The 19858-nt window shown below is 60.7% G+C and overlaps 1 protein-coding gene across 1 annotated transcript; it reads right to left on the bottom strand.

Annotated features, from left to right (window-relative positions):
* Positions 1-537: 537 nt before the first annotated feature.
* NPAS4 (neuronal PAS domain protein 4) lies at positions 538-14405 on the bottom strand. Its single transcript, XM_056131967.1, has 9 exons — positions 14338-14405; positions 4977-5333; positions 4104-4255; positions 3833-3935; positions 3456-3729; positions 3170-3279; positions 2752-2887; positions 1226-2637; positions 538-687 (listed from the first exon to the last, which is right to left on the bottom strand). Exons 2-9 carry the CDS (start codon positions 5149-5151, stop codon positions 659-661), a joined length of 2391 nt encoding a protein of 796 aa, XP_055987942.1. The 5' UTR covers positions 5152-5333; positions 14338-14405; the 3' UTR covers positions 538-658.
* Positions 14406-19858: the final 5453 nt, after the last annotated feature.

The raw sequence follows: 19858 nt of genomic DNA, 5'->3' as shown, positions 1-19858 counted from the left end.
GGCCGCCTGGGCGGGCGCAGGCAGTCTGGCGGCCAGGTGAGCCCCGCACCAGGAGACGCACTCGGGCGAGCATACGCGTGACAGCGGCGGGGCTGCCTTCCTCCAGCGGAAAGGAATGTCGTGTCTCTCCGCACCCCACACCCCAGGCGCGGGGCGCAAAAGTCACAAGAAGGGCCGCCGGGGCGGCATCGTCCACAGGAATTGAAATCCCGTTACTGGTGTGTAGAGAATTCTACGTGGGTGTCACGGGCCCCGAGGGGCACGGGTGGGCCCGGTGGGCGGGGCCTTTCCCCCACCAAGGCCTGGCGGGGGGGGGACTTGGCCCCCAGGAGTGGAGAAGTGACCCAGGCCCATGGGGCAGCGTGGGGGGGAAGTGAGACTCCCCCTTTCTCCGCTTGAAATCCCATTCAAGGAAACTCACTACGAGTGAATACAGATTGAAAGGGAAGCTGGGGTGTCCGGGAGTGTCTACATTTTAAAAAGAAGCTCCCCTCCCTGGCCCGCCCACCCCCTCCCCCCCAATCCTGCAAGGCCTGGGGAATCAGATATATCCCCCTCCGGCCTCCAGAATCCCCCCAGCAGTTCCGGGGGGGTGGAGAGCGGCTCCACGTCTTGATGACAATATGCCATACTTGACGACGTTAAGTCACAGACTTATTCAAAACGTTGGTTCCCCTCCACTTCCATCTGCGGAGAGAGAGACACAGGGAGGGGGAGATGGTCAGCAGGGCCTGGCAAGAAAGTGGGACCGTGGCCTAAGGGTGGGCTGCTGTGTGGACACCTGGACCAGACAACTGACCCCCCGCCAGAGCCTCAGAAGGCCAGGGAGCCATTGGGCCAATGGTTCCAAAAAGGAGCTGGCGATGGGAACGGGACAAGCCCCACCCACTTCCCCGAAAGCCTGCCAACTCGCTCTGTGGGGCAAGAACTCAGGGGGCGCCCATCCCTCCTCTGTCGGGCTGTTGTCTGAGCTCAACCTTCCCTCGTGAGGACCTCGAGGGTCTTCACTAAGGCCCCTCGGAGGATTAAGAAGCACAAGCCACGGCCCGAGACCACTCTGGGAGTCGGTGCCACACTCCTTGCCTGGCCCTCCAGGCTCCCTTGTCCAGAACCTTCCAACCGCGGCACTCCTCGTTCCCTCTCCGCACCCCCCTGGGGCACCCCATTGACAACTCCGAGGCGCTGCGCCCACCAAGTCCCTTCGCGGGGGCGGGGCCCGACTCACCTTCATGGAAGCTGTCTTGAACTTGGCTCTGGAGTTGATGCAACTCATCAGTAAACCCATCGTAGGGGAAAGCTGAGACACCTGTCTCAAAGGCGGTTTCATAGGTGGCCAGGTCCTCCAGGAAGCTATGGTCTTCTGGGGACAGGTTGTTGCAAGGCGAAGGGGTTCCTGCCGGGATGGCGGCTTCGGGCTCCCCGGAGCCCCACTCCCCACTGGGGTCTGGGCTGGAGAGATCCATGAAGATGTCTTCCACAGGCAGCTCCTCCAGGAACATGTTGTTGGAACCCGCCAGGAAGTCCAGCTCCTGGCACTTCCAGGGCTTCAGGTCCAGGCTGAGCACAGGGGGGCCAGCCCCCGACAGGGACAGGTTGGGGTTCAGCGGCTCCAGTCCTCCGAGTGACTCCAGGCCGCCGGCGCCGGCCTCGGCCGAGAAGGGCCTATCCGAGCCTTGGGCCAGCTGACCGATCTGCTGGATGAGCCGTTCGATCTCACTCTGCGCCTTCTCCGAGTAGTGGAAGAAACTCTGCTTGACGGGCGAGGCCTCGGGGGTGAGCAGGCCTTCGGGCATCAGGGGCACGTCCACGGAGAGCGGCCCCCGGAGCTGGGCGAGGGCCAGCAGCGTGCAGTCCCCATTACCAGGGCTGCTGGGACTCGGGGGCAACTTCTCATAGAGAAAACTGCAGCCCTCCTGGGCAAAGTACGTCTTGGTGGGATTGGGGCTGAGCGGCTCCGGGAAAGTCTGGCTGGGGCTGTTCAGGTGGGCCTGGAAGGCCGTGGTGGGCGGGGTCAGCTGCTCCTGGGTGGGGCTGCCCAGAGGCTCGGGGAAGGCGGCCGTGCTGGGCAGCAGCTGGTCCGGGAAGGACGAGGCTCCGGCCCCCAGCGCCTCTTCATAGCTGCCGACGGCAGCTTCGGTCAGCGGGCCCGGGAAGGTGGCGCTGCTGGGGGTCAGCTGCTCGGAGAAGGTGGCCGTGCTGGGAGTCAACTGCTCATGGAGAGCGCCCGAGGCGGCGGGCAGGTGGGTCTGGAAGGGCTCGTGGAGGCTGAAGAGGAAGGCGCAGCCCCCCAGCTGGTGGGGCGTGTAGGGGGGCGTGCACACCAGGTCCTTGCTCAGGTCGGCCTGCAGGGGCGGCTCCGCGCCCGCCGGGAAGGTCAGGTAAGTGAAGCCTGGCTCCTTGCGGGGCCGCCGAAGATCCTCGGACGTGGAGGCAGCCCCCAGTTCGGGGGCGCTGGGGAAACTGGCGCTCCTGGGGCCCGCCGGGGCAGGGGTGAACAGGGGGTCGGGGCTGGAGCACTGCTCCTGGCTGACCACGGCTGGCGGGAAGGTGGTCAGCGCGGCGGGGGTGCCCAGGAGGTAGCCGGGCTGGCTGTTTTCCGAGTTCAGCTGCTGGCGGAGGCTCCAGGCCTCTGTGTCACTGGAGAGAGAAGAGGCAGCCGGTAAGGGCTTGCTGTCCGCTCCCGGGAGGGTCCATCCAGACGCTTCTGCCCACCGCTGCTGCCCCCTCCCGGGTCCCGGCCTTGCTGTTCACCTGATCGGGTAGTTGTTGGCAGTGATGGGGCCCTCCAGGCCCTCTGAGTATAACAGGCAGTAAACCCACGCCCAACCTCCGGGCTTGGCTTGCAGCCGCACCACCATCTCGGCCTGAATGTCTCCACTCTCAGCCACTGGGGGAGAAAGAAGAGAAAGAGAGTTAGGGCTTGGGTCAGGCCACACCGTCTGAGCCCCCCCTGCCCTGAGCTGGGGTATCCGGGACCTCCTGTTGCCTGACTGTCCTGCTAACCTGTGCCCCTCAGCTCCCAACCTTGACCTCACCAACCTGGACTCCCCCAGTTCTGCTCCTGGCCCGAAGGCCCACCTGGAGCATCTAAAACTGTTGGCCCCTGGGCTCTCTGTGAACGTTAGACTTGAGCCCCGTCATCCCTGCCAGCCCGGCCTTGGACACTCACACAGTCGGTAGTGCTGAGCAGAGGCGTGGCCCAGGTCTTCGGGGTGCAGCAGTCCGTACCATGACTTACAGAGCAGTTCAGTGCGCTCGTAGCCCAGGTAGATTTGGACGCTGGGGAGGCGGAAAGGGCGAGGTCAGCTTCCTGTTGTCCCTGCTCCCTGCCCAGGCATCTCACTCCCCACCAGGGCCGTGGCGCTCTGCAGCCCCACCCCCCCCGACACCGAAATCTAGGGTCCCCTCATCTCTGTCCTGTCTCTCCCTCCCTGGATTCCGATCTCTGGTCTTACCTTTCAGAGATGTCCAGGAGGGCCAGATCCTTGGCGTGGCGGCTCTGGAACATGGCCAGGAAGAGCGATGCAGGGCCGGGGCCAGGGCCGGGGCCGGGCCCAGGGCGGGGCCTCGGTTCCAGGGGTGCACAGAACGCTGTGAACACGGGGTTGCCCGCCCAGTAAGCTCCGGGCGGGTGAGCGTGGAAGCGGCCACGGATAAGCACCAGTTTGTTGCCGGCACTCTGGCGCCTGAGGGACTTGGAGGTGTTGAAGCGACAGCGGAAGAGACGGTCTAGAGGGGCAAAAAGAAAGACTGTTGAGATGGGGGCAGAGCTGAGGGCACAGAGGGCGGAGCAGGCAGCCAGAGGGACGAGGAGGGAGAAGGGGGTGCTCACCAGTGTCCAGAGCCGAATGCAGGGTGAGCTGCTGGCGCACAGTTAGGTGGTCAGCTGGGTCAATGATGTCGTAGATGCTGTCTCCTTGAGCCACCAGATCCACCTGCAGGAAGGAATTGACCATCAGTGAAGGTGGCGGACGGTCCTGCCATGTGGCATCCTGCAGGGGACAACCCCACCCTCCCCGATCGATCTCACAGGTGGAAGCTCATCATCTCCCATGTGTGCCTGAACCCATGCCGAAACCCCCCAGACACCCCCTGGCACTCACCATGGAATGGCCCAGGTGGTCGCTCACACTCTCGGACAGATACAGCAACTTCCCCTCCGCTGTGAATGCCAGCAGGAATCCGGGGAGTGCCGCCACGATGTCTTCAAGCTCCTGGGCTGAGAGCAGCCCCGTGGGGCCGGCCAGAGGAGAGCCTGCAGAGGAGGGGAGACCTCGTGAGTCTGGAGGAAGACCAGGGTGGCACCGCAGAAGGGCTGCCCGAGTGTCAGCCGTTGCAGAGGGTTTCTGACGGGCGCTCCCTCTGAGCACACCTGTTGACCCACTGCCCGCAGCTCTTTGCCGGGAACCTGTTGCTGGACCTCCCCAGTGCGCCCGCCCTGAGACTTCTCAGTCAGGGAGGAAGCCCGCTCGCTCGCAGCGCGGGGATGGAAGAGCCTCCAGCAGCTCCCAACCGCCCCGGCGATTTCAGCACCGCGGACAGCTCCCGGGCTCCGGGCAGCGCCAGCACCGCGGACAGCGTCTCCCTCCCGCGGGCTGCGAGCGCGTCTGTTCAGCACCTCGGACAGCGGCTACGCTTCCCCGGGCTGAGCGACTACATCCCCGAAACTTCCAGGCTTCTCTGCCCGGGTCTTGGGGAGCGCCTCTGAGCTGATGGGGACCGGGGACCCGCTGGGCTGCCTTTCCTCCTGCCGTGCGTCCAGCACCGGGGACACGATCCAGGCTCTCTACCCTGCACCCAGAGCTGCGGGGCAGCATGGCCCGAGCTCGCAGGGGGATTTCCTGGCTTCTCCCAAATGCCTTCTCTGCCCGGTCGCCGACACAGCCCTAGCGGAGCGGCCGTCCCAGCGGGGTCCCTCCGGTCCACTCTCCCCAGGACCCCTGGGATCGGGTTTCGTACAGCCCCCGGGGGCTCACCTCCGGCAAAGAAGACGCCCTTGCGAGTGTAGATGCAGGCGAGACTCATGATGTGCAGATAGGAGAGCCGGACCTTGTCCGCTTCGGCCAGCGGCAGCAGTTCCTTGAGGTTCCGGATCTCCGCGTTGATCTGGTCCCGGCGCGCCTTGGAGGCGCCCTTGGTGGAGCGGTACATGGCTCGCGGCTGCGGAGCTCCAGGCCGGCGCCCCGGACACCTGCGTTCGCGTCCCGCCGCGCCGGTGGCTGCCTCTTCCCGGCTTCCCCGTCTCTCGCTCAGGCGCTCACTCTCTCTCCTCTCCTGGGCTCCGCTCGGCTGCGCTGCCCCCCTCGCCTGCCGGCTCCCGCCTTATATAGCTCCTGCCGGGCGTGGGGGGCAGGCAGAGAGAAGGGGGGCGGGCGAGAGGGAGGCTGGGCTAAGCAAACTGCAGCGGGAGCCGCTGGCTGGGGAGGGGGGGCGCTCCTCCCCCCTCCCCGCGTCCACGTCATCCCGTGACGTAGAGCGAGAGCGGGAGGGGGGCTGCAGGGAGGGGGAGCAGGAGGCTGCGGAGGGGGCGCTGCGTTCGGGAGCCTGCTAAGGGGGTGCGGGGACCCAGGCGCATGGGTGCACTCTGCAGAAGGGCAGGGGGGCGAGGATGCGTGCAGCCCCCTGCAGGAGCGTGGGGAGGGGGGTCCTGCTTCCACATTTTTATCGGTGAAGAGGAGGAGGAGCAGGGTGGTCCCCAAGGGCCCCCTCACTGTTTGCCAGACGAAGGTCACGTGGGAGGGGGGAAGCCTTTTCCTCGCCCCCTCCCGGGTCGCCCCTGGGCCTCCTCTCCCCTGACCACTCAAGCTGGGATTCCCTTAGTCACTTTCACAGCCAAAGCCCCCTCCCTGGGCAAACCGGGACCAAGGTGGAAAAGGGGAATCCCCGGGGGGGCTGAACCCCTCGGGTGGCGGGAAGGGGCCTGGAAGACGTGCCCACCCGCGGCCGCACAGACCCCCCCTCCCCACCCCCGCGCCTGCGGCAGTGCCCCCCTTCCCGGCCCCCTGAGGAGCCGCAGCTTCTGCCAAGGGAAACTGAGGCCGGCCCCGGGCACTGAGGCGCCGGGTCTGACCCACCCCCCAGCTCCCCCCGCCCCGCGCGGTCCCGCCTTCACAGGAGACTGCGGGCTCCCCGGGCCGGGGGCGGGGGCGGCGCCGGGGAATCCCCGAACCTTATTAGGAAGCGGCTGGGCGCGGCGGGCGGGGCTGCGCCTCCGCACGGCGCCGGCTCCCCCTGCTCCCCGCTCCGGCTCCCCTCCGCACCGCGCCTGCTCCCCTCCGCTCTGCGCCGGCTCCCCCTGCTCCCCGGCATCCCCCCGCCGGGCTCCCCTGCTTGACCCCCGCTCCCCTCCCTTCCTCTGGGCTCCGGGAGCGCCACGGACACATCCTACGTAGGGTCGCCTCTCCTGCGCTGCGCGTCCCGGACCCCTGCATCCTGGGTGCCCCCCTCACTGCGTCCAGCTGCCCTCCTCCCGCTGCACCCCTCCCCACCTTCGGGGCTAGGACCCCTCCCGCTCCACATCCCCCTGCCTGCTTGTTTGTGGCCAGCTCACTGCCTGCTTTGGGCATCCTCGGCCCCCACTGTCCCCTCCTGGTGCTTCCTCTTGGGGACCCTGCTCACCTCACCCCCTTTCCTCCTTTTATTTTGCCACCGATGCTGCTTCTCCTCTGGGCCAAGCCCCCCCCCCCACTCCCCAATGCCATAAATGGAGGAGGAAGTGGCCTGGGCCCTCTGGAGAGGGGCTGGGAATGAGGCCACTTGCAGAGGAGGGAGAGGGCGGCCTGGTTGCAAGAGTCACCGGGGAAGGGGAGAAACTCAGATACCAAGGAAAAAGTTTGGGGTCAAGGAACACATGGGGGGCAGGGGGCGAGTGTGGGGGAAGGGGTTTGAGCAGGGGTCAGGGTGCTCATCCTCACCCCTTGAGTCATGTTGGCAGGGGTCTTCCATCTCCCGTGTGGAGGGTACCGCTGTGATGGAAGGAAGGGGTGTCTGTCTGCCACAGTCTGACCCCATTAACCTGGGGGACAGAAAACGCCCCCCGTTAAAGGTTCTGTGTGCCACTTTCCTCTAGCTGCGCTTCTCGATGACACCCAGGGCAGTGCTCCAGTGGTCCTCCCATGCACACACACCCTGCACCTTCCCTGGCAGCAAGGGGGCTCTGGGGTGTGCCTGTCAACAACCAGGGGTCTCTCTCCACGTGCCATCTGCAGCAGCAGCCTGAGCGCTGTCCGTGGTCCTGAACCAAACCATCAGGACCGTCCTATTGGTCCTGTTCAGCCTGGGCCGCCCAAGGAGTGTTGAGCCCACACAGGTCTTGGAAGGGAGGGGGTCCAGTGGGCAACCCCCCCCCCCGTTCTCGTCTGAGGGTGGATATGTGAGGGGCTTTGGGGAGGGGGCGCCAAGATTTCTGAGCTCTCGAAGGGAAACGGGCAGGAGGGAGAGAATTGGGCTCAAGGAAGCAGCCCTTGGAATTTTCCAGGAGAATGGACTTTGGTGGGGGGGAAGGTATTGTGGAAGTGAAGAAGGGTCTAGAAAGGGATGGGGGGGTAAAGAGGGCTCTGCTGTCCCACCCACACAGAGCTGAGGAGCCCTGGATGCCCTCCCTAATGTCTTCTCTCCCCAGGCCGGCCCCCAGTCCCCTCTAGTTCCCTCCTCCACGGCGCTATTTTTAACCGTGCAGAACCAAAAATAGGTTGGCAGCAGCTTCAGGCCGTGGGAGAGGAACTATTTATATCACCAGTGACGGTTCCAAAATAGCAAGCAGGAGGAGGGGGGCGGCTGGCACACTAGAGAGCTCCTGGCCGCTGCTAAAAATACAGGCAGTGTGAGTCATCCTGGCCTGGCTGAGTCACCCACTCTCCCCCCCAAGAGGCGGCGGCGGCAGCAGCGGAACAAGCTAAGAACTGAAAGCTGAGATGGGGGAGGCACCAGAGCCCTTGGCTTTGGGGAAGTGGGCAAGGAAGTGAGTTGGGAGAGGGGCTTTGGGGTGAATATGCAGAGGAACGGGGGGGACAGGAGTCACTCAGATGAGCTGTGAGCTTGCAGCTGGGGAGCTGGGAAAGGAGGCTTGGGGCTGCTGGGAGGGGGCAAACCTTAAGGAGCTGCATGGGTGTGCATGTACGAGCCTTTGACCCCCTGAGCTGGCATGTCTGTCTGCCTCCAGGGGTCTTGGTAGCTGCATGACTCTACCCCCTGGATATTTATGTTCACCTGGGGCAGCGTCTGCACCTGGCTTTGCAAAAATGTTGATGACTCCCTGTGTCGGGTCTAGCTCCATGTGGGTGCATGTAGGTATTTCAGTGTTTGCATCATGCAGGCTGCCCCTGACCCTATGTGGCATTCTGTCCACACCTGCATCTGCTCTGCACCTTTCTTGCTCAGCAGTTGACGGGCCTGCAAAGATTTGCATGTGTTTCAGCTCAGTGCACCTTTTGTGGCCCGTCCGGTGTCACCTGGGCTCTTGCACCATTTCCCTTTTGCCCTGTCCAGCCAGCCTCCACTCTTCCTCCTAGCCCTTGACTTCCAACCAATTGCTGCGGTCTCTCTTTTGATTGCAATCACCAGTACAAAGATGGAGAAAGGGAACCCCGGTATGACACATTCCCTCCCAAACCATCCCAAATCTTCCCTGGCTTGCAGGAGTAAGTGGTTTTCCATCACTCCATATTTGGGGAGTTGAAGGGAAGAAGGGCTTTCTTTAGTTCTTTAAAAAAAATCCCTGGTGTGGGCACAGGCATGAACAGCACGCACACACATGCGCGCACACACAACCAAGAGAGAGAATGAGAGAAAAAAATATCAAGGTCCCTTCTTTATTGAGAGGCGCGCACAGCTGTTGCCATGGCAACCCGCCCACTCCTTCCCCGAAAAATCAAGAAGAGGTGATGGCATCGAGGAGGGATTGGCTGGTTTCTTTCTTTATTATTTTTTCCCGAAAAAGGGCTTTTTATAGCCAGAACAGGCAGTGAGATTCCTTGCCCCTGTCTTGCATAGCTTTATTGGGAATCTGGAGGGACCTGGCCCCTCCCTGGTTCTGAAAAGAGGAGATACGTGTTCTCCAGGGATTTCGAGGAGGGCGAGCTCCCGGAGCCAGCTGGAGGCTGGTAGGGAGATTTTTCAGAATGACTGGGAGACTCCAGTTTAGGAAGACTTTGGGAGACCGGGGGGGCAAGAATCTTGACAGACAGCAGGATGTCAAGTGTATCCTGTCTTGAGCAGAGGGAGAGGGTGGGGGCATGCGAGTACCCCGTGGCAAACAAACTAAGCTCAGGCAACGGGGCTCCAGGAAGATTCATTCATGGAACAGGGAGGGCCTTGAGTCCCCAGCAGAACCCAGTTGACTCATGCCCCAGGGAAGCTGGGGCGACAGGCAGGTGCAGGGTGGAAGGTGAAAGCTTCAGGCTCACCTTGGCTTATTCTAGCCCCAGCCTGCATCCCGAGGCTTCCTCCAAGGCCTGGCCACCGGCCACTGTGGCCACATCACTCTCTCAAGCAAACTGTAGCCTCCTGCCAAATGCCTGGATGGTGGACAGGAAGGGATTCTTCGTTTCCTCTTTGCTTGGCTTACTATGGAAATGGGGTCACTTGGCGCTGGCCTGAGCCAGGCCAAGGAGCTGACTCTTGAGACAGTCAGACCTCAGCAGGGGTGGGGAGGAGAGGGCTGATGAAGGGCCTAGACTGGCTCCTTTAGACCTGTGCTCACGACAGATCTGCCATGATTTTGCTCATTTGACAGATGGTGGGACCAGACTCAGAGGCAGAGAACGACTTCCTCCGTCACACAGCAACTTCCTGGCCATGCTGGATCCAAAGCCCAGCTCCGACCCCCAGCCTGGGTGCCTTCTCTCATAGCATGGGGTAGAGAGGAACCTGTAGGCTCTGGCCCCAGGCCAAATCTGGCCCACAGAGTGCTTTTGTCAATAAAGATTTATTGGCACACCGCCTATAGCCTCCCCTTGACAGGGTGCCTCATCTTGTTTTCACCCAAATAGCAGAGCCAAGCCATTGCAACAAGAACCTCATGGCCTGAAAGGCCCAAAATACCTGCACGCTACCCTTCCACAAGGTTAGCTGCCTTTTATTTTATTTTATTTTATTATTTTGTGTGTTTGGGGGTCACACCCAGTGATGCTCAGGGCTTACTCCTGGCTCTGCACTCAGGAATCACTCCTGATAGTGCTTAGGAGCATAGTGGATGCTGGGGATCAAACCCCAGTTGGCCTCATGCAAAGTAAACACCCTCCCTGCTGTACTATCTCTCTGGCCCCAAGAGCTGCCTTTAGGACAGAGGATGGACCCCTCTGGGTGCATCTCTGCTGTTCAAAGCTTCACCTCCCTTTGCTTGCCCAAATATCACAGGACAGCCACGCCCCAACAGTGTCCAATTTTGAGAGACTGAGCAGGCTGATGGGTCACTCGTTTCGAGCCCGTGTAGACAGGGCCTCCCCACCAACTTGCCCCTTGGTGCCGGAACCCGAAGAGCAGAGGCAGAGCCCTCCCCACTCCCGCCCCGACCCCAGCCTCAGGATCACACTTTAGGAATGGCGAATCTCACACTGATGCTTAAAAATGTGGCCAGGGGGACTGGAGCAATAGTATGGTGGGGAGGGCATTTGCCTTGCAAGCAGCTGACCCGGGTTCAACCCCCGGCATCCCATATATGGCCCCCTGAGCACTGCCAGGGGCAATTCCAGAGTGCAGAGCCAAGACTAAACCCTGAGCATCACTGGGTGTGATCCAAAAGCAAAATAATAATAATAATAAATTGTTGGGATGGGTCTGAGTGATAGTACAGCAGGTAGGGTGCTTACCTGGCACACAACTGGCCCAGGTTAGATCCCCGGCATCCCACATGGTCCCCCAAACACCTCCATGGATGATCCCTGGGTGCAGTCAAGGAGTAAAGCCTGAGCACCACCGGGTGTTGCCAAAATGACAGTAGTGCCTTATCTGTGGGGGTCTTCGACCTCCCGAGCCCCCAGTCTCAGTCAGGAGAATACCAGCCTTCCCCCAGAAGAGGAGGGAGATCCAGACTTTCAACCCCGAGCTCCTCACACGAGACTAATCTTTTGTGGCACGGCTCTGGAGCCAGGGGGGATGCCGAGGCGTCCGGCCCCTCCATCCTGAGGCTGGTGTGGCTCAAGCAGGTGGGCGCGGCTGTCTCGAGGCTGCGTCTCAGCAGGCTCCCGCCTTTCTCTCAGGGCCTTTTCATTATGTTATTACTCCCCCAATTCTACTGCACAGGGGAGGATTCGGAACATTTCATCTATTTATGGTTATGGAATCAACACAGCTCATGTGAACAGCATCGGAGCAGAAACCCACGCGAGGCGCCGGGCCGAGTCAGGAATGGGTTGGGAGATGATGGCACAGAGAGAGGATGCGAGACCCCAGACGTGCTCCATGGAGGGAAGAGGCCAACCTATACACACCTTCTGAATGCGGGGAGGGGGGGGCATGCTCCTCTCATGAGGCACTGTGGAGACAGGGGCAGGGAAGGGAATGTGTGCATTGGCCTTGCCCTTCCAGGAACTGCAGTCTAGCAGACAGACAGACAGACAGACACCCCATCACCAGCACCACCATCAGCACCATCACCGTGACCACTATCAGCACCATCAGCCACCATCAGCACCACCACCATTACCATCATCAGCACCATCAGCATCAGCATCACCATTACCATATCACCATTACCATCATCAGCACTATCAGCATCCCTATCAGCACCAACACCATATCACCATTACCATGACATCACCGCCATCGGCACCCTTGGCATCAGCACCATCAGCACCACCATCAGCACAGCACCATATCACCATTACCACCATGAGCACCATCAGCATCACCATATCACCATTTCCATGGCACTGCCACCATCAGCACCACCACCAGCATAACACCATATCACCACTACCATCACCATTACCACCATCAGCACCATCAGCATCACCATCAGCACAGCACCATATCACCGTTACCATGGCATCGCCACCATCAGCATCAGCACCATCAGCACCGCCATCACCATCACATCACCACCACCATCGCCGCCGCCACCATCAGCACCATCCCCACCCCCATCCCCATCCCACCCTCACCACCATCACCATCACCCTCACCAGCACTGCTCTTGGTTAGCTCCGCACCGCTTGGCATTGCCCGCACACCCTCTCGGGCTGGGGAATTCCTCCTTGCCTGCTGGTCCCTCCGGCTGGGCCAGGGGGCGCTGCCCAGCCCCCACAGCCCCTGTGCTTCCTGTTCATGCACTTCTCATGGCTGAGCTCTGTTGCCCAGCTGCCTCGCCCAGTCCCCAGAGTCGGGGGGCCCAGCAAGGCCTCAAGCATGGGGTTCCCTCACGCACACGCCTCTGCTTGGGGCATCCTGGGGCAATGAGTCGGGAACCGAGCCAGGAGTACCTGGGCTGGCCGGGGGGCAATGGTGGAAGGGCTGCCCTGAAGAAGGGGCGGGGCATGGGGGCACAAAGTTGGGGTGAGTGGGCAGAGAAGCCAGAGGGCCTCCCCAAAGAGGGGTGAGAGCTAAGGGAGGGTGCTGGGCACGCGAGTATGTGCCACCATGAATGCGCCCCCACCAGGTACAGCTGCCCCGGAGAAGGGCTGGGGTGAAGATGGAGGAGAGAGCAATGGGTGCCGCTGGGCCCTGGGACCCAGGCTCCTGCTCCTGGGTCACAGACAGGGGGCGTGGTGGGGGGGGAGGAGGGAGTGCAGCAGGGCCGGGTGGGCCTGAGGCCCCGCAGTCGTGGGGAAGGTGCCTCTGCGGGGAGGGGCCCAGAGTTAGGCTCCTTCACAGTAACCAAGTGCCTCAGTTTACCCATCTGTTAAAGATGGGTATGCAGAGAATAATAGCACCCCCCTATTCCGGGTTGAGGCGGAAGGAAGGCGCTTTGTCCTGGCAGCGCTTGCACCAAAGCCTGGAGCAGCATCCGTGGCCTGTGGGGTGCTGAAGGGGGCACTGGAAGAGGATGAGGCAGGTCTGGGGGCACTGAGTGTAGAAATGGGGCCTGGGGACCCCGGCTTTGGAGAGCACCGGGCGGGCCAGACCCGAGAGCGAAGGACAGCAATGAGGAGGGGTGGAGGCTGAGGCCTCGGGGTTCTCCGCATCCGTCACTGCCTCGCTGCATCTCCTGGGCCTGGTATGTCCAGGGCCACAAGTGCCCCTGTTCCCTTCCCTGCGCCCCGCCATCTTTCCAGAGCTCACCCAGCCAGGATGCAGACCACCCATGACCCAGAACCCCTTCTAGATCCAGTGACCGCTACCTTCTTTCTACCTTTAGTTCAGGTGAGCATAAAAAGTGGAGGACCTGGGCTGGAGCGATAGCACAGAGGGTAGGGCGTTTGCCTTGCATGCAGCTGACACGGGTTCGATTCCCAACATTCCATATGGTCCCCCGAGCACCACCAGGAGTAATTTCTGAGTGCAGAGCCAGGAGTAGCCCCTGAGCATCACTGGGTGTAACCCAAAAAGCAAAAAAAAAAAAAAAGTGGGAGACCTGGAGCCAAGCCAGAGGTAGAAGAGAAGCTCTCGGGGCCAGTGAGAGGAGCCCAGGGGCCGGAGTAATGGCTCCGTGTGTAGGGTGTGGGCCTATTCAGCGGCCAACCCAGGTTCAATCCCCGGGATCCTGTACAGGCCCCCCAAACCCTGCCAGGAGTGATCCCTGAGCACTACCAGATGACGTCTCCCCAGAAAATAAAAGGAAACGGCCCCTCCAAGTGAGCCTCACCCTGTGAGTCAATGAACCATATCAAGGAGGGGCTGGAGCGATAGCACAGAGGGTCGAGCGTTTGCCTGTACGCAGTCAACCCGGGTTCAATCCCCAAGTTTCCATATGGCCCCCAAATCCCTCCCTGAGCACAGAGCCAGGAGCAAGCCTTGAGCATCGCCAGGTGTGGCACCCCCCAAACAAAACAGAAGAGAAGGGGTTGGCGGGTGGCCCACGTGACCAGCAGCCCACGTGACCAGCCACAGGCTGGAGGACCTGTGGGGACAGGAAGTTGCTGGAGGGTCCAGGGCAGGTCAGTGGTGGGTCTGGGTCTGACTCTAGGCAGCCCCTCCCTGCAGGCCTCTGTTTCCCTCCTGGTACTTTGGCGGTGTCAGGGGGTGGGGCCATGTGGAAGCAGACAGATATTTGGGTGTGAACGTGGTCCTGGTGCTCAGATCCCGGTGAACTTTGTTTCCTCTAAAGCCTCTAAAGCCAAGTTCTCGGCCAGGATGCTCAGAACCACCTGGTCCTTTAGACCTGGGGACATGCCTGGCGCGTCCAACCCACCCAGTCCCTAGGGGCCCCTCCTCCAGGTCGGGGCGGGTGCCGGGACTCACCGTTCCAGGGATCCAAGGGTCACGAGACACGACCCGGGTCATCCTCACGTTGGTGTCGAGAGCCCCGTAGGCAAGGTTTGCCCGGAAAGGGGTTGGCCACATGCGCGCATGTGTGTTTGTGCAGATGCTCATCCTCATCCTGCCCTCGTCAACGATGTCCACCACGTGCTCGTCCACGCCGTGGACCACGCTCATTCCTGGGGGACGCCCGAACGTCTGTGGCGTCCCCTCCCGGCACCGGCAAGCCCTGCTCTGCGCCGTCACACAGGGGCCTGGCACAAGGGCCTCAAGGTCAGCAGGGCCGGGGAGCGCCTCGCCACCATCCTTGCCTCAGCACTGTACGGACCTGCCATGACCTTGACCAATCTGTCTCTGCAGGGCTGCCTCAGTTTCCCCTTTTGTGCACGGGAGTGGAAAGGGCCATTCCAGGGTCCAGGGTGGGGCCCGCTCTCCTGGGTCCAACTTGCTCCCCACAGGGCTGCGCTGGCTTGAAGTTGCCTTTGGGTCCCCGAGATGTCTCCCTGGGCCTGGACTGGTCACTCGCTGGAGTCCTCGGGCGCTCTGGGGAGACGCAGGCGCTGCTAGCCAGGGGCAGGGGTCCCACGGGCAGCCCTGTCCCAGCTAGCCCACCACAGCTCCTCCTGAAACCAAGTGACAGGATGTCCAGGAAAGGTCGGCTCCAGAAGCTTCCAAGAGGTGGTGCGCTGCGGAGGGCTCGGGTGTCTGCCGCCACCTCATTGGTTCACCCCGAGTCCGTGGAGTCCAGAAGCGTGTCCACAGGAATCCTGGGTCCACAAAGCCCCCCGAGGCCTGGTGTGGGGCAGCAGGGGCCAGGGCAGAGCAGGGCCAGGGCAGCGCAGCGCCTGCTGGCCCGATTTCAGTGTCCAGGCCTGAGGACCTGACCTCTGGCCAGGATGTCGGCCCCTGCTCTCCCAAAACGTGCCATGTGTGACCCAGTCCTCTTCTCTGGGCCTCAGTTTCCCTCTCCATTCAAGGAGGGGTTGGAGAAAGTGTAAGATCTTATCCTGACGGCAGCCTGAGCCCAAGGGGCCAGAGCTTACAGGAGGAGGCGGGAGAGGGGGGCGAGGGTCTGCAGACACGGGATGGGGGGCCGTGAAATCCTCACCTGGCGTTCTCACTCTGTGGTCGTGTCCGAGGGGCTGGCCCAGGCGCTCGGCCTGGCTCCGCTTCCTTCCACGGTTCCTACCGAAGTTTCCCTGTCGGAGGAGGGGAAGGGGTGGGGTGGGGGGCGAGGGGAAGGCCCGCCTTTCTCCACGGTTGAAATTTCCCTGCAGGGGGGGTGGGCAGTGGGGGGCTCAGGTGAGGGGCGTGGCGGGGCTGCTGAGCTGGGCTTCCCGGGGCCCAGGCCCGCGCGGGGCTCGCGACTCGGGGGCGGGGGCCTCTCCCGGCTCTGGCGGAGCCGCCACTCTGCCGGTTGCCTTTAAAAGGCGCCAGCGCGCGCGCATCAGCAGAAGGGCTGCGGCGCTCTTCCAAAATAGGCAAGAACTGGGAGGCCGCGGGAGACGAGCTGCTGGCAGCGCGGACGTCACCCGGGGCCTCCCGCCCCCCAGCCAGTCTGCATCACGTCTCCATGGCAACGGCGTACCGCGGCCGCAGATGAATGAGCTTCGGCGAGGAGCCCGGGAGCGCGCGCGCGCACCGATGCGCGCTCTCCCGCTCCGGGGCGTCGCGCACCCAGGCTGCTCTGCGGAAGCGAGTGCAGGCCCGGGGCGAGGGGCGCCGGGCACCGAGACCCGGCATTCCCACCCGAGCTACAGGCCCGGGGATCCCCGAGCCTTCGCTTCGGCTCTCCGGCCGCAGGGTGTCCCCTGGCCCCCAGCTCGCGCCTCGCTCCATCCATCAGCGCTCTCCGGCGGCTCCCCCGAGTCTGCGGGAAAAGCAGCAGCCGGCGGCACGGCGCCACCGCGTGGCCGGCCACGGAACTGCGCCGGTTTGCTGGCGGCCCGGGTTCCGCCGTCTCTGTCGCCCTCTGGCGTGCGCGGTGGGAAGCGCAGAGGAGGTCGCGGTGTTCACACTGAGACCCCAATTAACAAAGGGATCATTATCACGTTAGGCTCGGTGGAGCCCCCGCCTGGAATAATTATGATCGCTGTTCGCTTTGAGTGAGGAAACCAGTTGAGCACGATTTCGATTTTCCTGAGCTCCGAAGCTGACCTGGGAAGGGTAAAGAACCGTGTGTTCCTTACCCCACCAACGACAGTCTCTGTTGATGCACGTCAGAGCTGCTCGAGTTTATTTTTTTTTATTTACTTGGTTATTGGTTTGGGGGCCATACCCATCGATGCTCAGGGGTTACTCCTGGTGGAGTTTGGGGGACTACACGGGATGCTGTGTAGTCCCCCTTGGAACACATGCAAGGTAAGTGGCCTGCCTGTTGTACTGTCTTCAGTAGCAGCGTTTCTTGCGATAGGTAAGGACAGTGCTCATTGAAAGGATCCCATGAAGGAGCCAAAACGATAGTACAATGGATAGAGCCTTTGCCTTGCACGAGGCCAACCCGGGTTCGATCCCCAACATCCCAACATGTGGTTCCCGGAGCACCACCAAGAGTAATTCCTGAGTGCAGAGCCAGGAGTAAGCCCTGAGCATCGCTGGATGTGACCTTAAAAGCAAAACAAGGGGCTGGAGTGATAGCACAGCGGGTAGTGCGTTTGCCTTGCACGCAGCCAACATGACCGACACAGGTTCGATTCCCACCACCCCATATGGTCCCCTGAGCACCGCCAGGAGTAATTCCTGAGTGCATGAGCCAGGAGTAACCCCTGAGCATCGCCGGGTGTGACCCAAAAAGCAAAAAAAAAAAAAAAAAAGAAAGAAAAACAAGGGGTAAGGGGTGGGAGGGATACTGGGACCCGTGGTGTTGGGAAATGGGCACTGGTGGAGGGATGGGTACTTGATCATTGTATAACTGAAATCCAAGCACAAAAATTTGTAAGTCTACAACTGTACCTCATGGTGTTTCACTAATAAAAATTTTTAAAAAAAGCAAAACAAAACGACCAAAAAATTATCTTGGGGGGGGCAGAAGACAGAGTTCAATTCCTGACAACCACGTGGCCCTCAGAGCCCTGTGAGTGGGTCGGGGTGACCCCAGACCTCCACTTGGTAGCGGTAGCGCCCTACCCCAATGTGGTCCTGTTTTACAGTTGAGGAGCGTGGGACACACAGAAATGAAATGTCTTTACCCATGGTTTCAGGCTGGTGTCTAGGTCCCTAATGTAGAAATTTTGAGTATGTGATGGCTGGATAAAGGGGTGTTCCTTCGTAAGAGAGAAGGGGAGGTAGCACCCTACAAAACACCAGGGGTGGGCCAGGATGGAGATTTACATGGTGTCGCATGGCATTGTGGTGGTTTTCTGCATTGGAAAACCTCTTCCTGTGTAAGCTGGACACCCCTGCTCTTCCTGATGGTTGGGGTGAACCCTGCCACCTCCAGAGGCTCTTCTGAATTGAGTCAGCCTGACTCTTGCTCTGCAGAGGGTTGGTAATGGTGGTCTGTCCTCACGTGCTCCGATGCAGGGGTAATGAGAAAACCTTCTAGTTTGGTTGTGAACCTTGCGCCTATGATTTGGTTTTAGTATAAGTTGCTGTTTTGCTGTTGTTTTTGTATTGGGGGGCCATACTCAGCGTTGTTCAGGGTTTACTCCTGACTCTGCACTCAAGGAGCTCTCTTGGCGGGGACCATATGGGGTACAAGGGGTAGAACCTGGATTAGCCACATGCAAGGCGAGCCCTCTGCCAGCTGTACTAAGTTGCTGTTTAAATGATGCCTCAGAGGGCCGGAGTGATACTATAGCGGATAGCAGGGAGGGTGTTTGCCTTGCACACGACTGATACAGATTCAATCCCTGGCAGTCATATGGTCCTCCAAGCACTGCCAGGAGTAATTCCTGAATGCAGAGCCAGGAGTAACCCTTGAGCATTGCTGGGTGTGACCCAAAAAGAAAAAAATAAAATAAAAAGACGCTTCAAAGTCTCTGCAGGTGCTGCTTTTCTTATTATTCTTAGTTATACTGCTTGAGGACGCTAAGGTTTCAAGCATAAAGCATTAATCTGGTCAGGGACCTCCATGTCTAAGGCTCCTATTAAAGGTTTACCTGGGGCACCAGGCTTCCAAGTGGACCACCAGCCACAAAACATGCTGTCCCCCTAATCTGCTTACCAGAGCTTGAATTTCAAAGGTCTTCTTGTCTGATGCCCTAGGAACTCGCTCTGCTCTCTTCTCTCTGCATCTGTCTGTTGCTTTCCAAACCTAGGAGGGTCCTAGAGATGCGGCCAGCTGTGCTCTGAGCCTTCTCCAGATTCCAGAGTCCGGAGCACTTCTCTGGAATACTCCCGTGTGTGTGTGTGTGTGTGTGTGTGTGTTTGGGGCAGGGCCGCTAGGGACTTCCCTAGTTTAATAAGGTGATACTTTGGGGTATGGGCCTAAAGTTTCTGAGCTCTGGCTGGTGTTGTGGTTAGGCTCAGCCCCCCAGGTGTACGCGCAACAGTGCCACCCCAGCAGAGAACCAATTCAAGGTTAGTTACTTGAGTACTAACTGGCAAGGTATCTTCTTCTTCTTCTTCTTCTTCTTCTTCTTCTTCTTCTTCTTCTTCTTCTTCTTCTTCTTCTTCTTCTTCTTCTTCCTCCTCCTCCTCCTCCTCCTCCTCCTCCTCTTCCTCCTCCTCTTCTTCCTCCTCTTCTTCTCCCTCCTCCTCCTCCTCCTCTTCCTCCTCCTCCTCCTCTTCCTCCTCCTCCTCCTCCTCCTCCTCCTGACTCCGCGCTCAGGAACTACTTCTGACAGTGCTTGGGGAACTGTATGGGTTGCCGGGGATCGAACCCGGGTTGACCACATGCAAGGCAAATGCCCTCTCTGCTGTGCTATCACTCTGGCTGTGTCAGGCATCTCTGTTGGTGATCTGGTGGAGTGCTCGCCCTCAGTGCTGGGCTCTGTGCCCTGCCGGGGCTCCGTGCATGCCAGGCATGAATCCAGCCGTCTCCCGGCCTCTTTCCTGCTGACTTTAATCTCACTGACTTGGCGAAGGCTGTCTGTGCCTCCGCTGGAAAATGAGAGCTTTTCTCTCTGCCTTGTGAGCAGAGGGGCTTGGGCGCTGGCCTTCACCCCAGGGGTCCTGCTTAGAGCTCCGGCACACGATGTGGTCCCCTGAGCACAAAGACTGGGGTAAACCCTGAGCACCGCTGGTGTGACCCATAATAAAACTTCGTGAAAATGGAGAATTTTGTTGTGGACAGGGTCCAGGTGTTTTTGACTGCGCTAGGGCGCTTAGAGAAAGGGAATCCGGGACACCGAGTTCTTGGCTCAGGGCGCGAAGCACCGAGGAGTGCCCAGATTCGCCTTGACGGCAGCAGCTGGTGTGGCTGGGGGGTCACCGGGGCTGAGGGGGGAGCATCAAGCTGGATTCTGCGCTGGAGGGACATCCCAACAGGCAGAGGGCTTTATTTTCCAATCCCCAGCATGGCATGGTCCTTAAGCACTGCTGGGTGTGACCCTGGGGCCCA

Source organism: Sorex fumeus, unplaced genomic scaffold, assembly GCF_029834395.1.
Source record: "Sorex fumeus unplaced genomic scaffold, SorFum_2.1 ptg000093l, whole genome shotgun sequence".
NCBI lineage: Eukaryota > Metazoa > Chordata > Mammalia > Eulipotyphla > Soricidae > Sorex > Sorex fumeus.
This window is presented reverse-complemented; position numbering and strand designations above follow the sequence as displayed.